Source organism: Sceloporus occidentalis, unplaced genomic scaffold (assembly GCF_023333645.1).
Source record: "Sceloporus occidentalis isolate IW3139 unplaced genomic scaffold, rSceOcc1.0.p SCAF_87, whole genome shotgun sequence".
NCBI classification, from domain to species: Eukaryota; Metazoa; Chordata; class Lepidosauria; order Squamata; family Phrynosomatidae; genus Sceloporus; species Sceloporus occidentalis.
This window is the reverse complement of record NW_028317067.1, coordinates 863,856-880,145: the sequence shown is the minus strand read 5'-3', so window position 1 is coordinate 880,145 and position 16,290 is coordinate 863,856. Positions and strand designations below refer to the sequence as shown.

Sequence of the window (16,290 nt, the reverse complement as noted above, 5' to 3'; positions counted from 1 at the left end):
ATATAGGGGAGCACACCAGTTACCATGAAACAACATATAAAAGAGCGGAGGATTTGATGAAGAAATAGCCTACAAAAAAAACCCTCAAAACTACATGAAAGAAAGTAAGAACAAAAAGAATAACAAGAAGCTTTTGGCTACAACACAACTATACCACTACGGGCTGTGCTGTGTCACATAACTATGGAACAAACATGGACATACCTACAGATAATGGATTCGGGACATGTACCCAAGCCTACGCTGAGAGCTTTGGATTTAAAAAATCAGCCCTGAGAGCCACACATTAGTCTCACCTTAAAGAGCTGCACACCTATACAGGCAAACATGAACTGCAACAGGGTGGTCACTATCATGATATTCCCAATAGTGCGGATAGCAACAAAGACACACTGAACCACGTGCTGAGGAGAGAGAAGATTGTACGATGGTAACAGTGTCAACAATAGAACAACAAAGACACCACAACCAGCATGAGGCACACACATAAAGAAATCACTCAAACAAAGTCTTATACACCTTTAGGATTCTAGCTCTGTTTTCACAGCAATGTGTACGAGATCTTAGAGATGGTAGTGGTCACACTTTACATAATTTAGGGTTTTTTACCTTCAGACCCTTGGCTCTGTTGATAGCCCTGAGTGGACGTAGCACCCTAAGAACTCTCAGTATTTTTACAACCGAGATGGCACTGGAGCTGCAAGATAGTTAGGATACATACATGGTCAGGGACCCCAGGGTACAAGGAGACAGCATGTTCAGGATTATGTTAGTTCTAGCCTTTCTACAAGTATGAGAGTATAAAACTAGGTCCTAAGGAAAATGATGACAGTTCCTGACTCACTGAATCCCAAAGGAGATGAGAGACACGCTAACCACTAGAAGATCCAGAAGATTGAACCAGTTCCTGCAGAAGGAACCCTTGTGCAAGAAGGCACCGTATGCAGTCATCTGGAGAGAAGAAACCAATAAGTGAGATCATTAAAGGCTTGGAGGTAACTCAAAGTGAACATTGTAATTAAGAGGGACACAGAGACTGAGAAAGTTACTCACAGCAAGAGAGAGAGAAACAAGAGTGTTATTAGTCAAGTTGATGTTTGACTTCAACTACTCTTTAAGGTAGGCGTTCTATGAGGGAGTGATGATTGGGATGATTATTCTTAATTATTCTTGCCCACCGACAAGGGATTAAAGAAAGAGAGATTTGTACTATTGAGAAGCCATTCAGAACCCAGTTGTAGGTCTATTCAGTGACCATAATAATAATCTCAAAATATTTATCAAAAGGGGACACAAGTGGACAGTCACTACATGTTTTTACCTTGCAGGTATACATAGGGTGTGCTCTAGGGTTAGATGTAGCCAACTCGCTATAGACATTTACTTCAATAAATAATCCTTTCTGTACTCTTTGTATAGGCTTTCTATGAAGTCTGCTCTACTAATAGACAGGATTGTCTAAAACACATTGTCTTCTTTTATTACAAAGAATCAAAGAGAAGGGGCAAACTAATAAAATGGAAGGTATATTACCTTGGAAGGATGTGGATGCAGGAAGGGAGGAGGGACACTAACTGAGGAGAGGACAATGAGGGACACTTGGTATTATCACCTTCAGTAAAATCTCCACTGTGAAGATGGAAGTGAAAGCGTAGTCAAAATATCCCAAAATCTGTAAACACAGACAACACGTAAGGCAGATAGATGAGCGGTGAATCCTGAATCTTAATATAATGTGTCATATTTTGCACTCACATGGTTACGGAAGGAGTGCGCTCGGATCGGATCTTCGGCTGCCAGCGAGATGCTGCTAAGGATGATGAAGACCAGAATAAGGTTTGTGAAAATATGGTGGTGGATAAGTCGGTGGCAGCCTACACGTAGCCTGCAGAGATGTGGAACAGAAATGTAAAATGAGACAGCGGGGGGAAAGTCAAGGCAGATAAGGGAAAAAAGAGGAAAAGGTCTAGGTTTTCAGGTATAGTGTCCTGTGTTTTGAGATAACTTTTGTTTGCTTTCATACTTAATTAAACCCTCATAATCTTTAATCCACCCTAAAAACGCAGAATTTTATATACTGGCAAATTATGTATAAAACTCAGTTTTGAACGCTTAAGGAGTACATGAAATGAAAGCTAAATATTAGAAATAATTAGAGAATGGAGAGAAGAACAGGAGAGAAGAACATGTAGCGGTGCAGAGAGAAGAGTGATGCAGAGGTACTCACAGGTTGGTGTTACTGAGAATGAAGAAGGCGCTGCCCTCTGGAATTGGAAGTACCTTCTCCTTAGGGGCAAACTCTGCAAGTTTATCCAGGTGAGAATCTGGGAGGCTGCCCTCCTCATCCTCCTCTTCCTCAGCTGTGAGATGCGGGAGGACCAGAGTTACAGACGTTGGGAAAACCCTTCGCTTTTTAACTGCTTCCATGTCAGATTCACACACTGCCTTGTTTAACCCTTTCTATGGCAGATCCATGTGGATCACAGATAACCCATCCTACAAACTAATATACATAAAAACAGATGGCTGGGAGGTGGTCTGGTCATCCCCAGGTATGTAGAGAATGACCAGACTCAGTATATATATATATATATATATATATATATATTGAAGAGGAGCAGCGGCCAGGAAGGTAGGTATTGCCACAATAAGCATTGTAATCCGAAGACCCTAGAATTGGCCCAGCTTGCAAAACATAAACCCTTCTCTGTAGATCTATGAACGGTGATGCTATTTCCATCCCAGATCTATGCCACGTATTGTCATTAAACCCCTTCATAGGCTTAAAGCCCTTCATTGTGTCTACTATTCTCTGGTGCACTCACATGCATCACTACCCTCTTCATCCTCATTTTCCTCCTCGCAGGTAACCTATAAAATAAGCACAATGGGTACAGCCATGGAAATCTTGTGAATTTCATTATGATTGTATAAATGGCAGATATAGATTTAAACAACCTTCATAAGTAATGTTACCGAATGAGGGACAACTGAATCCTGGGACTTAAATGCCATATATTGTCAGTGGGAAAAAATAAACCCGGAGGCTATAGGTCTACTGATACTACACCCTTAATAACGTAAATGTTATTTAATTTGGTAAAGCTTCCAGATTTTTACTATATCAACAGAATGTGTTACATATTGTAACACCATTATAAGTTATCAACGGTTAACAAGGCAGAATTCCTAGCAGTCAATACTGTACTTTCACGATAATAATGCTGGGCATTCGAAGAAGAACGGTCAGGTGATCTTAAAGGTGCTGTTCCACTTAGACAAAGTCCTAAGGTCACATCACTGGCAAACTGTACCCATATAACTATAATAAAAGATCTGCTCTTGTGAACATATAGGATTCCGAGTGTTACCTTTACAGAATTTTCTTCCTTTTTCCCTGTTTTCTTTCCTCCCCTGCAATAACAAAACAAATCACAAATTATAGGGCATCTGCAGCTTCCGCTCTACATTTTTTTTTTTGCATATTGACCAAAGCTGGGAAAAAATGCAACCTGGACCGCAAACACAGTGAATTTGAAAAAATGTTGAAAATTAAAGGTTTCCTTAATAGATCGACTTCTATCACAAACACCACACTAAGTAATAACTAAGCTTTGGAATAGATCCTTGGAAAAATAAGTACATACTATCAAAGTCAATATGGTTTCAACTCAGCAAGCAATCACTCTTTGGCTTAGTGAATAGGACCCAATATAAGCTCTCATCTCATAAGGAAGAAAGAAAATCCTTTGAAGGTGAAGAGAGATGGACCTGATTGGTGGTAAAACTTTGAGCAGTCAGTAATAATAACCCATAAATCATATTTGTTTAAAGGAAAATTTAAGCTTTGAAACCTAATATCTATATTTCAGGCTGACATCTTGGGAGGCAGCAAAGAGATGATGGACAGAGATGTTGGACAGATTGTGTTCCATGGACAACAGACTACACAGCACCCTACAGCTGTAGATAAAACTTTTTGTAGTTTGCTGTAGGCTGCATAGTAATAAAATAATGCAAAGATATACATGCGCAATGCATGCCGTTGTTCTCACTTCTTGTCCTTGCTGTTGATGTTGTCACCATCGGCCAAATTGTCCACAGCGATAGCCAAGAAGACATTCAGTAGAATATCTACACAGGAATGTCAAAGAAGTAAATAAAGAACGTAAAAACATTAAAATTCTAAGCAAGGGTTACAAACCATGCCTCCACTCGGATCTTGCTTTGGACAAAAATCGATGCAATTATTGAAGAGTAATATAACGTCAAAAAGGATACAATTTCCGCATATAAAGAGGATGATGAAATAGACACAGACGAGCATTCCCGGAAAAAATGGTCCTCCGTACGCCATGATTCCGTCATACATCACTGCGTTCCAGTCCTCACCGGTCAGGATCTAAGTGAAACCAGATCAACAGAGATGGAGAAAAAGAAGTTCTACGTCCCATGAAAATTAAATACATCTTTTTGACAGGGTAAGAAACAGTAATTATGTGCAGTACTGATGATCTGAGTACAGATCTAGAAGTGGTCATTGTGGGCAGCCATGTGATACTTTGGGTACACTCCAAACGCAAACACCACTTTGAGCTGATTCTTTATGGCAATGCTAATGAAGTCTTACTTATGCTAATTAAGTCCCTTTCCCTGTAGACCTTAATTAGTCAGAAGAGATTGTAAAGCTTTTTGACAAATGCTAGAAAATAGATGCTTACAGTAGAAAGAGAAAATTATCTTCCAGTGCCAGTAAAGTCCAAAATAGTCAGATTTCATTAAAACAATCAGTAACATTTCTTTTCATTGTATTGTTAGTTATTTGTTACAAAGTTTCTTTGAACTTTATCGTAAGTGATAGGCTTAACAAATGGGCAGTTATAAGTGTTCAGACAGCTTTTAATGGAAGACTTGAGAATTCTGGGGGTCATCACCTGGAAGACAGTGAGTAGAGCCTGGGGAAATGTGTCAAACGTGCTTCTCTTGGTCTGTGTCTCATCAAAGTTGAATTTCCCCCCAAAAAGTTGCATGCCAAGCAAGGAGAAGATGATGATGAAGAGAAAAAGGAGCAGCAGCAGGGAAGCAATAGACTTCATAGAGTTCAGTAGAGAGGCAACAAGATTACTTAACGATGCCCAGTGCCTGTAGGGTGAAGAATGAGGAGAAGTAAGACGAAGAAAGACATCCCATGCGATGTAGATACTGTATTCTATTCACACTTGTCTAGAAATGCCAACATGGTCATATCTACACACAGTCCCACAAGACAATATAATGTCAGGGAGCTTTGTTGAAGGATAAATATTAGCATTTCTCCATTGACAATTTAAAACGGGTCCCCAAACTCAATTCTTAAGTAGATACTACAGTTGCCAGTAAACATGGTGGCTCACTGGTGTCATTATGAAGAGATCTAGTGCCATAAAGAGCCCATGTACTAAGACTCAGATCTTATGATCTCCTGTGTATTATAAGATGTCTGACAATCATGAGGAATTACCTAACAATGGGGGGCATCTCTTATTTTGCTTGTACCGGTTATATGTGTATTGTGCTTTATTTTACATAGATGTCTAGCAAGGACAGGCAAAGTGTTCGGCTGACCTTGTGACTTTAAAGATCCTTAGTAGGCGCACACATCGCAGCACGGAGATGCCCAAAGGGGACATGATGTGAAATTCCACGAGGACTGTCTCCAGAATCCCACCGCACACCACAAAGCAGTCAAAACGATTGAAGAAGGACATAAAGTAGGCATGGAATCCTAAACTGTACAGTTTGAGCAACATCTCCAGGGTGAACAGTGAAAGCAGGACTTTGTTGGCATAGCCTAAGCACAGAACAGACATTTATAGATAACTTAGACAACTCTTTGGGGATTTGAATGGTACAAAGCAGTCTGGCGAGATAAAGAGCTATATAGAATACTTCCATGGACCAGAGTATTGTGGGCTGTCTCCATAAAACAGGGACAACAGGTCATCATATCGTTCCCGCATGCTTACCTTGTATCTGAGTCAGCCATTCCGGCTGGAGGTAATGTTCAGATGCAATAGTTAACGTGTTAAGGAAAACTAAAATCAGGACCATCCAGTAGAAGGTGACGGATTTAACAGCCTGGCGACACTTCCGTCTGAACGCCCGGTTCCAGCGTTTGAACCTGCGGCTGTGAGCAGAGAAGAGGCGACAACTGAAATACTGCCTTCTGAACTGCAGCGCCCATTACTACAAATAAGTTGGCCACCATTGATCTATCGCTGAATCCCCGCCGATCATATAAAAAAACACTCACCAGCATCCAGTCTGGGAAATCTTACTCCTAGGGACAGAAGCAAAATGATGTCAGGAGGACCATGAGGCGGAGGAGGAAAATGCTTCATTATTTTAGTACATAGACCATATATGTTGGATTCTGCTTCATAAAACAACAGGTGAGCAGAGCTGGAGTTTTATAGGTAGTATTAATACTCACATGGACAGGGAGCAGAGCTGGAGTTTTATAGGTAGTATTAATACTCACATGGACAGGGAGCAGAGCTGGAGTTTTATAGGTAGTATTAATACTCACATGCACAGGGGCAGAGATGGAGTTTTATAGGTAGTATTAATACTCACATGCACAGGGGCAGAGCTGGAGTTTTATAGGTAGTATTAATACTCACATGCACAGGGGCAGAGCTGGAGTTGTATAGGTAGTATTAATACTCACATGCACAGGGGCAGAGCTGGAGTTGTATAGGTAGTATTAATACTCATATGCACAGGGGCAGAGATGGAGTTTTATAGGTAGTATTAATACTCACATGCACAGGGGCAGAGCTGGAGTTGTATAGGTAGTATTAATACTCACATGCACAGGGGCAGAGATGGAGTTTTATAGGTAGTATTAATACTCACATGCACAGGGGCAGAGATGGAGTTGTATAGGTAGTATTAATACTCACATACACAGGGAGCAGCAGTTTGTATGTTCTTCGTCTATATTCTCTGTGTTAAGTGAAGTGGTTTCACTGGCAGGAAGGCTGGCTGGGGTGGGAAGGCGAGAATAAAAGCATTGATTATTAAGGCTCCTCTGTTCTCTTCCTATTGATTGAAATGAGCTGGGAATTTAACGTATAGGAACACGATCAAAAAGACAACATTTCTCGTGGGATAATCTGGCTAAATCCATATTATTAAGTATTACCAACTAAGCCTCAGCTGCAGTTCAGCTAACTCCTACTATCTTCAGTAACAGTTCTTCACGGAGAATCCCACCCTTGGGTTACAAAACATTCTAGCAAAACCTCCGGTACTAAACCTCCTATCTGTCTTACCATTTAGGCTAATTTTGGGCGTACTAACGTTGTATCTCTCCTAATATGTGTCGCACTCCAAAACCTGTTTATCTGTTCTATGAAGGTCATTTTTTTAATGAGAAACCTTAGTGAATTACCCAATATTGGGATCTCCAGCCCAAAAAAGCATTAAAACATCGGCAAATTGTTTGTTCTTTTTATCTATTTACTAATTAAATCCCATTACACCAGTCTTGATTTTTTGGTTTGCTGAGCATCAAACTAGGTTTGGTGGTGTGTATCATTGCTGATCAACAGCAGGCCCACGAGATGGATGTGACCCTCATGGAATTGGGTGGCTTTTGCCCTGCTTTAACGGGCTATAAGTTCTTCTGTATCGAATCATAAATACGTACTCTCACCAAATTTCAGAATGGAAGACAGATCTCTGCATTAAAAAATGGAGAGCCCTTCCATATGTTTATATAGCTACTGTGTGTATATATCTTTGTTTGTAGACATGCCCCATTGGTATGGGGAGATGGGTGATACATCCCACCCTATCCTACTAGATTCATTTTGGAGTCATTGTCCTCTTTAGTACATATCAACACAATTGTAGCTGTAGCTAACACTACTCACAAGCGCCACAGCGACACTGAACACACAACTAGGACGATTTAAAGATCGCTGGGTGAAAAGGGAAGACAGTAAACCACGGCCAACAGAACCAAGACGTCAAGGTCTGCTGGAGGGCGCTAATCACAATGCAACAAGTCCACAAATCACAGGGCACACGAGGCAGAAAGTTACTGTGGGTCTCGGAGGAATGGTTAGGATGCATGAACCACTGAAGTCTCCCTTTCCTCCTGCCAGTCAAATCAGCCAGAGTGACGCCTGTATTTAAGAGACAGATGGACAACTACAAGTGAGAGACAGATGGACACCTGGCACGCCACAAACAGGCGGATAAGACAAGCAGTGTGCGGTGATACAGAAGGATTAACAGATTCGTTAGTAAATAAGATAGCACAAAGTACATGAGACCCTAAAACAGACACCATATATACGTTTTGCCTGGTCTCACGTCAACGATATGAGAAGAATGGACCACATAAAGAATCACATAAAGGTGGTGGCATTTGTCCTCATAGTCCTTCTGTGGAGGAGGAGGTAAAACTGTCAAAAGCCATACATTACCCTGTCCCCTTACTTAATAATACATTTTCGTTCAATGCAGATATACGTTTCCATGAGGTTCCAAGCCCCTTGGCTATTGTAAGCCATTCTACTAATTATATTAAGCCGTTAAACCATAACTAATAACGTGGCTAAAGCAATTAGAATTATATTTCCATCCTGGCGGAACGGCATAGTGCAATTTTTGGGGCAGATTTTGTAAGTATTGATGAACGAGTGGTTTAGAAATGTTGAGTTTTCCACGTGCGCTCATACAGAGACAGACATTTCAATTCAGCCACCGCATTCATCAAAGTTGATATAATCAACATATTTTTATCAATATTTTTTTTAACATGCCTTTTCGTTTTTGACCGCGAGCAAATCACACAAATAGAAAAAAACTAAAGGAAACGTTGTATGAGGACGGTATCCTTCTGGCGATGTCCCTTTAATTAGTGATTATCTTCATAAGAATATACATGTTATACAAATTATGAGGAAAGCAGGTAACGTGGCAACAAGGATTTCAGACCCCCCCCTATAAATATAAAGAATCAGACAAGATGCTGCAGTTTGAGGCTATAAAAATCTCAACGCTAATTAACACTCAGAAGGCAATGTGAGAATCCAGCATATCAAACGGGTAAGTCCTGGAGAAACGTTAATTGGTCCTTTATATAAACTATCCGATTGGTATTATAATTGCCCTTAAAAACTGGGTACAAAAAAATCATTAAAAAAAACAACTTAATGTAAATAATGTAAATAAATGCATTATTAACAAAAAAACTGCTGAATTGTACTGGACAATCCACCCTCTGTATATAAACAAAGTAAATAAAATATGCTTTTTAATTAAGGCGTGCCAAAAGAACCCTTTTTTCCGAGTCCAAAACAATGCTTTTAATGGACATTGAAGGAGTCTAAAGAGAAAAATGCAAAAAAATGACACATGGTCGGTCATGTTCTAATTCCAACAGGCGAACCCTAATGTAAACACAAGATGTCAGGACAAGCGTATGACATTGACACAGATTGTCATAGCAATTTTCTGATTACCCATCTTCTAAAGTGCATTCAACTCTTCACTCTCCCTCGCCGCCTCATACCCACATAGACTGTGATATACTAACCTGTTACAGCTCCTTTTAATGATTCTTGCGGGGCAAAAGAAAGCTACAAATATCTAGGATGGTTTCCCCAGTTTCTTTTGATGTTTGGAAGCCGCTCACAAAGCTAAAGCATCCTTACAAATACGTGTTTGATGAGCCCATAACTCAAAGATGATTTTGACTAAATTAGTAAATTGCCCAGGGTGTTACTCCCGACACTCACGGTTGTGCCTGTCGTCTCGCTCATCTTGTTCTGGCTCGATGTCCTCGGCTTGTGTGATCCAGTCCAGATAACCTTTTAGATCTTCCTCCATTTGTTGTTTCTCTCGCAACTTCTGGAAGTCCCCACGTGCTTTGGCTTTCTCTCTTTCCTTGGAAAACTCACTGCAGCATGGTTGGGATTTACGAGACATTTCAATGCTATTATTTAACAAAAGACCTAACATACGGTAATTTCCACCAAAAAACAAGATTGCATACAGGCATCCTACCAACATAACCCCTCGGTACTTAGAATTCTCTGTTCACCTGAGACTCTGGAGATTCTGCTCAGAAGTTGAAAACTTCACAAACTTGAGGTGACCCTTACATTTTGAGAAGCTTCCATTGTACTTTACACTGAACTCACCAGGGTTAACACAGTTTTCCGGGGTGGTGCATACCCAATATTATTCACGAAAATGATCATCTCAGGAATGTTCTTGTCCAACCTAGAAACTTGTGAATACACTCAAGTGGAGGTCTTTAAAGTTAAAGAGTCCCTAGTCAGGTCTTATGGGTCCTCCACAATTTACCCAAACATCCCACCTCTGGGACCCACATACTCTCTCGCTACGCCTCCATCGATTACAGCCTCTTTTCTTTATCCACCTTCCCTAAACCTCTTCTTTTTGCCCCTTCCACCTAATTCAGGCACGAAGGCCAAGTGATGTGGGCTCTATGCATCTGCCCCCTTTGCCCTACCTTTTCATTTAACACAAATTGTGAAAAATAGAAGACACTGGCATATAACGTATAACCATAACATGCATTAAACTTCATAATTCATCTCATTAAACATTGGGGAAACTCACCCGCTCAACACACCCAAAACAAGGTTCAAGACGAAGAATGATCCAAAAATAACTAAACTGACAAAATACACCCAAGGAAGCTCATGGCCCATTGCGTCCTGCATCTGAAAGACAAAATGTATGAAACTAACACAAATCTGTATTTATACGAGGTTAAAGAAAATGTGGATCAAGATTTCAAACTGTATTAAATATGAAGACTTCACACTTTGTATATTATACAGACTAATCAATGCCAGAGATCTGAATGAACAGCAACATCCTTAGTAAGTGTAACTTACCCAGTATAGGACATCTGTCCAGCCTTCCATGGTGATACACTGGAAAACAGTCAACATGGCGAAGAAGAAATTATCGAAGTTTGTGATTCCCCCGTTGGGTCCTTCCCATTTGCCTCTACACTCTGTGTTGTTAGCGTGACATTCCCTCCCATGTCCAGAAAAAGCACAAGGAGCAGGCTCTTCCTCAGCGATGATCTCTGGCATATGGTAGGAAAGAAGGAGACAGATGAAAGGGACAGAATTTATTTAACTTTGTCCGCAGTTTGCAGTAATATCATAAGCAAACTTGGGAACATCATGTACAGAACGGGCACATTGTCCTACTGTGGACTACTATGTGAGGTCCACGACCCTATTATGTTACATGTAGAGTTGCAACATTTCCAGTGGAATGTCAAAAATAAAATTTTGATGATGTCTAATAGTAGGGTGTGTGAATAAACGTTACAAAGTCTTTCCTATGAGGGCATCTAAGATCATAGTCGAATATCAAAGAGAGCCAAGAAGAGGTGGCCAGTCAAATAGCTGATGATTGCAGAAAATCACCCTATTAATTTGTTTTGAGCTGAAGTCCACAGCAGCTGGACATCCCTGTTCCCTGTCGACTCGGTTCTCTGGCCGTGGAACTTACCCGTGCCAATGTAAAAGCATGTCTTGTGCATCCTTCCAATGAAGAGCTCCAGACCAATAATGGCATAGATAATGATGACAAACAGGACAAGCAAAGCGATGTGTAACAGAGGGACCATGGCTTTCATTATGGAATTTAACACAATGTGTAAACCTACAGGAAACAACATAGCATTAACACAAAGTAGCACATCAGTTCCAACTCAAAAGCTCCAACATGTTTCACATCAACTGTGTTGAGGTTGTGGGCCCCGGATTGTCCATTTACGTCTGGCTTCCACTTAGAAGCCAAGACCTTTACAATTTTATGTGGCGGCCCTTATGATAATTAGTTAAGGTTCTTAACACTAGACCCAAACGTTTTCACATTCAGCTGTTGAGTCTGACCAAATGGGGCTTTTAATGGAACCAGAGCTACTGGGGGTTTCTTGAATATAACCCTTAGTGGAATTGTGGAACAACCCTAGTTGTTCTCAAGCTTGTCCAACATAAAACCATTTTCTGCCTACAGAACATCTTCATTGTGTATCCGATGGTTTTAAATTTAGCTGTAGCCACTTATGCTAAACTCGTACCACCACAGACCTGCTTTAGAATCTGTTCACCTTACATTAACAAAATATTCTGTTCTTACTTGGGACACCGGACACCAGTCTGAGGGGTCTCAGGACACGAAACGCACGGAGGGCCTTCACATCAAACCCCCCTGGCTTCCCGCTCATGTGGTGTGCATCTCCTTGCTTGTGAGAAAACTGCTCCAAAATTACACTGAAGAGCCTAAAAAAAAGAGAACAAGCAACACATCCCAAATAGGACTGTAAACATATGCCAGTCCGTGACTGTGTACCCTTCATTTGCCGGTAGATTGGGACCCATTTACACATCTGGCACCCCTAGGCATTTTATTCTGGTTATTTTTTGGCAGGATAAAGGGCTCCCTTTTTAAGATACCATCTCTTTATGATGGTGGGGATTCAGTCTGGAATAATTGTATTCAAAAAGAGATCACACCTTCAAAACAGAAGCCTTTTTCCCGCCAAAAATTACTCAGCAGAAAATGTTACTATATTTGCTGACATTCAACCATTTTTTAAATATTTTTACTTAACAATTGTTAACAATTGTATAGTTTATATATATATATATATATATATGTAATTTTTTTTTCTGCTTTTTTTTTGTGCTTTCATTCATACCCAATAACGACGATGACAAAGTCAAGCAAGTTCCAGCCGTTTCGGATGTAGGCACTCGGGTGCATGACCAGCCCATAGGCAATGATTTTCAGAAAGCTCTCCACGGTGAAAATGATCAGGAAGATGTACTCCACTTGTTCCTAGAACAGAGTCACGGAGGCCATTCATATGGTAAATTAATACGTTTCAGTATTCGTCCAAAAACAGGATCATCACTAAAATATTAATACCCATAATGGGTTGAACATTGATCTGACCAAAAATATATCTATTTTCATGGACAGGCATCTGGTATCCTCCAGTAGAAGGATATCAGCTGATTTCACTTGGGTAAATATTAATCTATTTAATATGGAATATTACATTTTCATGCTTATGAAGCCAGAATTTATCAACTTGTATCAATCTAGTAGTATAATTACGTCTCGCATTTTTGGGGTATTTATCTCTTATGGTTGCACACCATCAATGTTTATATTAAAATATACCAACCGCCTGAAAGTTGGAAAGACAAATCTGCATTAATGAGGCCAATGGAAGCAGCCCATTTAATTGCAGTTTTGTTGAAATTTGTGAGGGTATGTTAGTAATTTAGTCGTCCCCCCCCCCCCTGCAGATTTTATATAAGAAGGTATTACTTCACTGAGAAGGTGGTGGAGTAGAATAGCCTCTCAGCAGAAGTGGTTGGAGTAATACACTTCAGGAAGACTAATGAAGTCGGTGAGAAAATCAGCTAATCAACTAAGACCAGATGCCAAGAGAGCGCTCGTCTCTCACTGCTGTGAGAGACACTGGTTTTGACTCCCAAATTGATAGAGGGGATAAAGTTAAGATCACCTCTATCAGTCAAGTTTAAAATCCCATCACTGTCGAAGGATTGAGTAACTGTCGGAATTATTGTCTGCCGACAGACAGAGCCATTCTCTTCGAGAAAGCAGCTCGCAACTTCTAAAGAACAAGCTGCTTTCTCACAATGCTTTAGGCATCGAAAAAGTTACTATATAATTATATAATTTACCAGCACTGGGATAAGCATCTGGCCATAAGAAAAGGTCAACGACCAAGTGAGGGTTGAGGTTTTATTTCAGACATGATGGGTTGGACCATTATCGGTCAAATATATACATACATATCCTACATACAAATCATTGGTTAGGATACTTTACTCATTTTGGATAAATTAACACTGTTAACTGTTTTATATAATTATAAAAAAATATAATTAACAGATTAACATGTCAAATTCCAGCAGAAGATTTTTTTAAATGTTTAAAATGTCATAAGTAATAATTTAACTCCTCTCATGCTTAATGTTATTCATAAGAAGGAATATGTTAGCGCTCTCGCTACAGTCTGTAGCCTTCATGAGGATTATTACGTACAGCGCTACGGAATTTGATGGCGCTATATAAAACAATAAATAATAAATAATAATGGGCACATTTAAACCAAATCCCAGACAGTTACTAAAAAACTGTACTTTCTCCTCATCGGAGATGGGATTCCCCTCCTCCTGGGAAAAGCCCAGAGTGCAAGATTAGATCTCTTTACTAGTTGAACGATCTAAAATTAGCCTTAACCACTGGAAGATTAGAATGTCAATGAGACCGAGAGGAAGGAAACGGAATCCAGCTGTCTTCTCCGCGTCTGCTTCTCAGATCTCTGGTTCCGCACAATTTCAGACCTTAGCTTTTGCGAAAATTAAGTTTCTAAAAATAGAGTTACCAGATCTTGATAAGCGAGGACATGTTCCGAATTAAAAGAAAACACATCTCAAATAATACCTGTTCATAGTCTAACACTTATATACAACACGTTTGTGGATTATTTACTAAATGCAGAGAACATGGAGTCACATAAGCCTTCAGGACTTCTGAGGTCTCTTCTGCCACCTAAAGAAGAGACCACAAGGTCCTGAAGGCTTTTTTGGGATAACTAAGAGAAAGAGATATATTTTTTCTAACGGAAACATTTAATTGTTTCTTTCTTATTCGCTCTGAAGTAGAGACCTCTTAGGTTACCAAAAGGTTGTGTGATGGTACCTTTTTTCCTATGTTATTCCAATCAAAAATATCATATTCTCCTAAAGACCTCAATTTTCTGTATTAATATCTAAAGGAAGATTGTCTAAATGAGGACTTTGCCTCGTCGTAAAGGGCCAAACCCAGTAAGCTGTTCCTGCAATAATGACCGAGCCGGCCCTGCATTAAGCAATAAGAACATTCTACTTTAACGTCATCTCGGTAATGTTTCTCTTTTTCACTTCCCTGAATGAACGCGGTAATATGTTCCAGTACATGCTTAGTTCTTCTCAGAATCTATGGTGTAGTTTACCAGGTTGTGGTTGGCCACGTTGGAGTCATCTTCAGGGAAGGGTATATATACACCCAACGCTACACAGTTTGCAAAAATGGTCATCAGGATGAGGATATCAAAAGGTCTGATGTAAATTGGTTAAGGAGGAACATGGAACCTTCGGAGCGCATGGTACACTATGGTGACAGATGACTCTCGACCAGTGAACATAGCTTATAGTTGGAAGTCAGGTCGCTCAACTCATATGGCTATGATTGAGCAACTCATCTACTCATTAAAGCGATGTTCATTGTGAATTTGGCCACAGGCCAAGTTCTCTCAACCTTTACAAAGAGTTGCTAATAAAAAGAAAGCAGCCTGTCTATTTTCAATAAGTGGACTTTGGGGTCAAATTGAAAAAAGTTGAAAAAAACTATAACTAGCTCCATAGAAGACTAGGACTTACAAACTGGATGATCAATTTGCCTGGTAACGCAACCCATGACTCGACTGTCATACTGCGTGATAATATATTGCTTTTGCTGATTGAGGGTATGTGTGCAATTATAAGGCATTAGCGCCTATAACCTCCAGGTAAGGATACTTCCACTCCACGATGCTGATACAAGCCCTGCGGATAGGGTTGTTGAGGTACAGACAAAAGAGAGCCCTGGGGTTCCTGTGTACCCCACTTGCTCCCTGGTTCTTGTGTTTGCTGTAATGTTGCCTCTTCTTCTGAGCCTGTGAACTGGTGGTAGAGTTTAGGGTGTCCGTTCCGTTCATCACCACTCCGTCCATTGAGTAACGCCAACAGGCCAGCGCGGCCTCCACACCTTCTATGAATGGCTCCGCTTCCTCGCTGGAGTATGGTGGAGCGGGGCCTAAGAGTACAACACAACAGAAACAATTGACATATTATTACAACAAAAACACTGGTGATATTAGGTAGGCTTGATGCACTAAGGCAGCCATAGCTAGTGAGGGTCATCTTCTCACTGTGGAGACTTCTTAGCGAGTGGAGACGAGGCTCACTGAACCAGTTCGGGTTCCCAACACTTAAACATAAGCAGCTCAACGTGAATAATATAGCTTTTCAAATTTGGGATAATCTCTTTGGGAGGTCTCTTGGATGTCCTGATGCTTGGATATTTTTAAAGATAATATATGCAGCTATATTAAAAGTGTTATCGGCATTTTCAGAACACACCGTGCTCACCTTTTTCATCTTCCACCGATTCCGACAT

At 40.3% G+C, this 16,290-nt stretch overlaps 1 protein-coding gene across 1 annotated transcript in view; it reads right to left on the bottom strand.

Moving 5' to 3' along the window:
- LOC149284857 (voltage-dependent L-type calcium channel subunit alpha-1D-like) overlaps positions 1 to 16,290 on the bottom strand; it is a 29,649-nt gene extending 13,359 nt beyond the window's left edge. Inside the window, 25 exon segments of the mRNA XM_089496026.1 lie at positions 297 to 404; positions 610 to 697; positions 845 to 951; positions 1,613 to 1,672; positions 1,756 to 1,885; positions 2,228 to 2,360; positions 2,835 to 2,871; positions 3,372 to 3,414; positions 4,029 to 4,134; positions 4,282 to 4,402; positions 4,935 to 5,142; positions 5,605 to 5,830; positions 6,006 to 6,166; positions 6,293 to 6,319; positions 6,945 to 7,026; positions 8,091 to 8,174; positions 9,795 to 9,955; positions 10,645 to 10,748; positions 10,926 to 11,122; positions 11,557 to 11,709; positions 12,190 to 12,332; positions 12,752 to 12,891; positions 15,086 to 15,191; positions 15,651 to 15,927; positions 16,263 to 16,290. Coding sequence (XP_089352152.1) covers positions 297 to 404; positions 610 to 697; positions 845 to 951; positions 1,613 to 1,672; positions 1,756 to 1,885; positions 2,228 to 2,360; positions 2,835 to 2,871; positions 3,372 to 3,414; positions 4,029 to 4,134; positions 4,282 to 4,402; positions 4,935 to 5,142; positions 5,605 to 5,830; positions 6,006 to 6,166; positions 6,293 to 6,319; positions 6,945 to 7,026; positions 8,091 to 8,174; positions 9,795 to 9,955; positions 10,645 to 10,748; positions 10,926 to 11,122; positions 11,557 to 11,709; positions 12,190 to 12,332; positions 12,752 to 12,891; positions 15,086 to 15,191; positions 15,651 to 15,927; positions 16,263 to 16,290 — 3,030 coding nt within the window.